The following is a 6,035-nucleotide window of genomic DNA, read 5'->3' on the forward strand; positions in this document are numbered from 1 at the left end:
AATATTTTTGACATGAAATGTGAATGAAAAATCCTGAAAACAATTGATTATATTTCAGCTGCAGCTGAAGTATAAAATAATACATTTCAAGCCCTCATGGTTTATATTGTACAGCCTGCCAGTAAAAATTTAATGTCAGAGAGAAAAACCTTTACAACTACCACCTACAAGTTGTCACATTATTTAATCCATGCAAAAGCTGTATACATACAGTACAAACCATTTAAATCATACAAAACTTAAACCATCTCAAATAACCTTACCAAATCTTGCTCATTGTTGCTTAATGTTGCTCAAAAGACAACATACTTGCCTAGCAGCCTTATCACCCTGCAACTCACAACTAGTAACCCACTGAAGCTAAGCAGGTGTGAGCCTGGTCAGTACCTGGATGGAGAGACCTCCTGGGAAAACTAAGTTAGCTGCTGGAAGAGGTGTTAGTGGGGCCAGCAGGGGGTGCTCACCCTGCGGTCCATGTGGGTCCTAATGCCCCAGTATAGTGACAGGGACACTCTACTGTAAACAGGCGCTGTCCTTCGGATGAGATGAGACTCTGTGGTCATTAAAAATCCCAGGGCATCTCTCAAAAAGAGTATGAGTGTAAATTTGGCATCCTGGCCAAATTTCCCATTGGCCCTTACCAATCATGGCCTCCTAATAATCCCCATCTCTGAACTGGCTTCATCACTCTGCCCTCCTCCCCACTGAGAGCTGGTGTGTGGTGAGCGTTCTGGCGCACTATGGCTGCCATCGCATCATCCAGGTGGATGCTGCACATTGGTGGTGGTGGAAGGGAGTCCCCATTACCTGTAAAGTGCTTTGAGTGGAGTGTTCAGAAAAGCGCTATATAAGTGTAAGCAATTATTAATGTGTGTACCACAGTATCTTCTGAATATTCTTATGATACTGTATATTGCATGTAAAAAATGTGTAATTTGTAAATCAAATGCATTAAACTATTTTAGTATAACTGCTGTTCTATTATATAATACTTATTTTTTTTAATGAAAGCAGAATTTATTGAATGAAACTATCAAAAGTGCACATATTTATTACAGCCATTGTATTTTAACTATACGATCAGTCTTCCGGTTACAATGTGGCTTTATTTACAATGTGGCTTTATCAGTCAGTTTAAGATAACAGATAAGCTTAAATTTTCACTGCTCATATAAATGTATTTTAATTATAAAACAGTTAGGATTACGGTGAAAAAATAGTTTAAAATTCTTGATCTCAGCTTTGGGGAAAACAGGACAAATGTAACAATAGTTTTTTTTCAGTCCTGCCTCAAATTAGAATCTCTTTCTCTTGAATAAATACTGTATTGGATCCAATTTGGTCTCTGGTGATGATCAGGAAAGTTTCCAAAAATAAAAGAACCTCAGTCAAAGAAAAAAGTCATTAAAAATTATGAACAATTGCATGAGAGCACATAATAATACACTTTATATAGCACCTTTAAAAATAGCTTAAGTGATTTTCAGTAAGAAAGAAGAAAAAATGCATTTAAGTGGCTCATTGTCCAGAGGTAATCCAAGTTAAATTATTGCTACAAATAGAGGTTTAAGAAAACACAGAATAAAGCAGGAAATGAAATACTTAAATAATTAAAAAATGTCAAAGATATAAACCTCTGTGGTTGGTATAATTTGAAGAATTTAAGTTTTTTATTCTCTGGTAAAACTTTAAAGAAAGTGTATTAAATAAGAGGCAAACTAGGACCAACAAACCTTCATTAACAAGAGGGTGATACAAAACCAAACAACACACCATGTTTCACACATACAACACTATGCGTTACAAAGCAAGCATCTCAGAGGCTTAAAATCCAATACAGTACTTAAAATACAGTACCTAAACAGGCTAACAAGAGAAACCTGCATTCTTAATTAACAGAATTTGACTCAGTGCTAAATCACCCTTCTAAAACCCGGATTCCCCAAAAGAAATGGGATTCTCAGTCCCTCTTATAAGAATGCATCAACAACCAGGAGAGAACGTCTTTAGCCTGAGGATTCCTCAATAAAGAAAATCAGAATTTCCTTAAATAAAGGACAGTAAACTATCTAAAACAAGTAGTTCAGGGGGGTAGCTGCGTCAGCATGTGTAGGCTGCAAAGGAACAAGTAATACAGTAGGTCTATTCCATGCTGAAAATAAAAAGAAAGTAAACACAACATTTTGGCTGGGTAGCTTTCTTCAAGTGTGCTCTCTAAAACAAGGTTAAAATTACTTAGCAAGAACCGGGTTTCCAAAACTGATCAAATCAAGTTCCTCTTGTCTGGCATGCATTCCTTCCACTCCCTTGTCCATTATATTTTAATGCTGTGCTCTCATGAAGACTTATTTACCCAGAAGTAAATGAACTACTAGAGTAAACCCATTGATTATCATCTTTCAGACCACCTACAGCTGTGTAAAAACCTTGGCTTCTACTCATTCTAGGAGAACTGCAAACATTCACTTTTATGACACCTCTCCAGGAGTTGCAATATAAAAGAACAAGAAATGTGTTAAGTTAAACTAGTGGGCTCTGTTTACTGATGAAGCATTGTGTTTGTTTTCTGAATATAAGAACATACTGTATAGTATATTATTAAGAAAAAGACAACAGCCCTTGATGATTTATGGAAAGTGGTTAAAAAAATATTTAACACAAGTTTGAACTCAATCACATTCCTCAGGGTAAAATTAACCAATAGTTTTAAACATGTAAACACTGATATTATTGTTGTGAGTTTTGTGGCTGTGAATGATTTATAAAAGTATCCTCTGGTATCCTCTTTCTGCCAAGAGTTTTTTTCTAAGTTTTTTTTTTCTGTTGTGTGTCCATGGTAACAATGAACAGTAATATGCAATTGATCTATAGTCTGTTATTGTTGACGAGAAGTTGTATGGAATCTGTTTTTGAATAAAACATGTTTAAACAGTTTTTTGTCATTACCTACAGATCTTTACTTGGTTAGGGATTAAGGACCTAGCAAGATGTGCTCAGGTCTGTCGGTCTTGGAAAATGCTTACCCAGAACAGTTCCCTCTGGAGCCAGGTAAGGTACTGTATTAGGGATTGTTCAGTCTTCTTGTATAGCCGTAGCTATCACCATCTGTGATTTAAATAGGTGATGGATATATATACTTTTCCTCACAAAATTGTAGAATTAGACTGTTTTTTTAGAGAAAAACCAACAAATGTGGATTTTGTTATTTTGTGTCTGTATGATTTTCTCCCTCTATTAAACCCTCTGTTCCTAAAACAGCTGAGTACCACTTTGTTTTATAATGTTCAATATTTTCATTTCTGATTATTCTTTAGGTTCTATGTTGGATACCATATACTGTATACTCTTTTTGAGTAGTTTTGTTATGAAAGTATTTCATTTACCAATCTGGGATGTATTAAAAAAACAAAAGACCAGGATTATGGCATATTTATAATTTACTGTGGTAAAATGAAATTGCTTTTACATTATGAAGATAATTCTTCAAACATTCTTCATCCTCTGTTGTAATATCTCAGAATTCCCTAAGTCTTGTTCAGCTCTTAAATTACAGCTGTCTAAACACAGCATTACTTTTTACCCAAAAAACCTTTTGTTTTCTGAAGGAGCGACATTAGCATAGTTACTGTTACAGGTGAAAAATAATATCTAAAAAAGCAATTTAATATGGATAGTCAGTTATTTAGTTGTTTAAAATGTCAAACATTTCTGTATCAGTGTCCTTACTGTAGGTTCCTTTTGTCAGATTAATTTTTCCTCTGAGAAGTGCAGGATTGCAGACGGCACAGTTGTGCGGCTTCTGCAGAAATACCGTCCTTTCGTAATTCATCTGAACTTCCATGGCTGTTCCTCCCTTCAGTGGCCGAGCTTTCAATGCATCAGTGAGTGCTTTCAAACATTCTGCCAGAACTACATAACTGGTTATTATGAAAGTATATTTATACAGTGTCAAGAAAAAGTTTGTGGACCTTTTCACATATTTCAAACCTAAAATGTTATATGTTAGTCTAAGTCGTAATAATATAAAAAGTTAACCCGATGAAACAAATGACACAAAACACAATACTCTTTCAACATCTATTTATCCCCAAATGATTAAACATTCAATATCCATGTGTGACAATGTGAACCCTTAAATTCAGTAACTAGTGGGACACCCTTGAGCAACTAAACATTTCCTGTAACCATTGATTGGTCTCTCACATCGGTTTTGAGGTAATTTTGTCCTGTCCTTTTTTGGAGAACTTGTTTAGTTTTGACATTTGAGGGCTGCCTTGCATGGACAGCTCGCCCAACGTCCTGCCACAACATTTTGATGACAAATTCTTCTTCTTAGGAAGATAATAAGTCAGATACAGTAGGTACTGATTTGCCAAGTCATGTAGATCCTCGAAAGGTGAGCATGATGGAGCCACTGCAGGGACTCATTTTGCAGTTTTTTGGATGGAACTCTGGAGTTCTCTGTAACTTTCTTGATAAGTTTCCTGTTTGTTCTTATAGAGATTTCTGTAGGGGGATTGCTCCTAGGCAAAGTAACTGTGATCTTGAAGTTTCTACATTTGTAGACTGTCTGTCTGATGGTGGATTAGTGGAGTCCGAAATCCTTAGGAATGGTTTTGCAACTTTCCAGACTGTAGAGCATCAATATTTTTTTCTGAGGGCATCAGAGATTTCCTTAGATTGTAGCATGATATGACTCCACAAACCTTTATGGCAAAGACCAACCTCACAATTTTTCTGATCGTTATATAGGATGGATATTTCTGGACTTGCAAGAGATTTTAATTATACTCTTAATTGAGCTAATGAGATTTAATTTTCACAGCCCCTGAGTAATCTTAATTGTTCTTTGTTTGTTTAATTCATGCATCATTTTGTTTCAAGGGACATGGAATTGTTTACCATAAATCCTATTGGACATTTACAAAAAGATTAATATTGATTCAAGAAGGCTATCATGGTAAAACTATGAAATTTCAGTATTTATCCTCTGGGTTCACAAACATTTTCTAAGCACTATGGGTATTAGTAAATATGCAGTATTTATATTATTATCTGCCAACATTCTTAATGCATTTTAGCTGAAGATAAAATAATATCAGAAAGATGACAAATGAGAAGAGGCCTTTTAGCCCACGTAGTGCATTTAAATTCAGTTAATGTGTGTGAACACTGAATAGCATTTTCTACCAGAATGTGAATGTAGTAATTGCAGTTATAGACTTGTGCATGTGAATCTGTTCATGTCTGTTTGCAACGTCCTTTTCTATCCATACTGTAGCTGCGTTTTATTCCAAGTCAGCCTCAAGCTTGAGTCTGACATGTCATTAGTTGTATAAAAGTATTGAAGGCAGTCATGAGAGGGTCATGGCCTACCATACCTATACGCATGTGCAATGCTTTGTGACAGCACTAGTCCTTGAATTATTGAATGAATGGACATGTCACATCTGTTTCTACTCAGTGCATACCAGGACCTTCCTCTGTTAGTCATTTTTTAATCTTGGTGCCCAATCAGTGTGGAATTTTCTGTTGTTAAAATCCCACACATTTAAACCTCAAATGGTACTTTGTTGTCATCAGAGTTTACTCACCTCAAGAGCACAGATTCTTGCAGACTACAGAACTGCAGGGCATGCTGTTACAGCTGTAGAACTAAGGCTCTCTGAAGTCTTTAGCCCCCCTTGACTCACAAGCTGTAAACTTAACTTCTTGACAGCAGGTTTTAGCTGGATAAGCAGAAACCTCTGCCAAGATAGAATCTTTCTTCAAACAGTGTTTTTCAGAACTGCCATCCTTATATTTTACTGAATCATGTAGGTCTACATATCTCAAAGTCAATACATTATATTATTAATGTAAGAAGGAATAATGTTTTGTTAATGATCCAAACATCATGCTTTCGAACATGATTATATTTTCTAGCTAGCATAATATTCAGCTTGTTTAAGCTAGTAACATCCACAGCAAGGGTTTTAAGAATGTAGTGCAAACAAACTAGTAAAATCTGTTAAGATAGCAACTGGGTCTGATGT

General features: G+C 35.6%; 1 protein-coding gene across 1 annotated transcript in view; it reads left to right on the plus strand.

Moving 5' to 3' along the window:
* Positions 1–6,035, plus strand: part of fbxl13 (F-box and leucine-rich repeat protein 13) — a 70,647-nt gene that overhangs the window by 20,934 nt on the left and 43,678 nt on the right. The window contains exons 8-9 of the mRNA XM_088923225.1: positions 2,953–3,048; positions 3,746–3,881. Coding sequence (XP_088779351.1) covers positions 2,953–3,048; positions 3,746–3,881 — 232 coding nt within the window. The remainder of the gene's footprint in view (positions 1–2,952; positions 3,049–3,745; positions 3,882–6,035) is intronic.

Source organism: Atractosteus spatula, chromosome 8 (genome assembly GCF_055471065.1).
Source record: "Atractosteus spatula isolate fAtrSpa1 chromosome 8, fAtrSpa1.hap1, whole genome shotgun sequence".
Lineage (NCBI taxonomy): Eukaryota > Metazoa > Chordata > Actinopteri > Semionotiformes > Lepisosteidae > Atractosteus > Atractosteus spatula.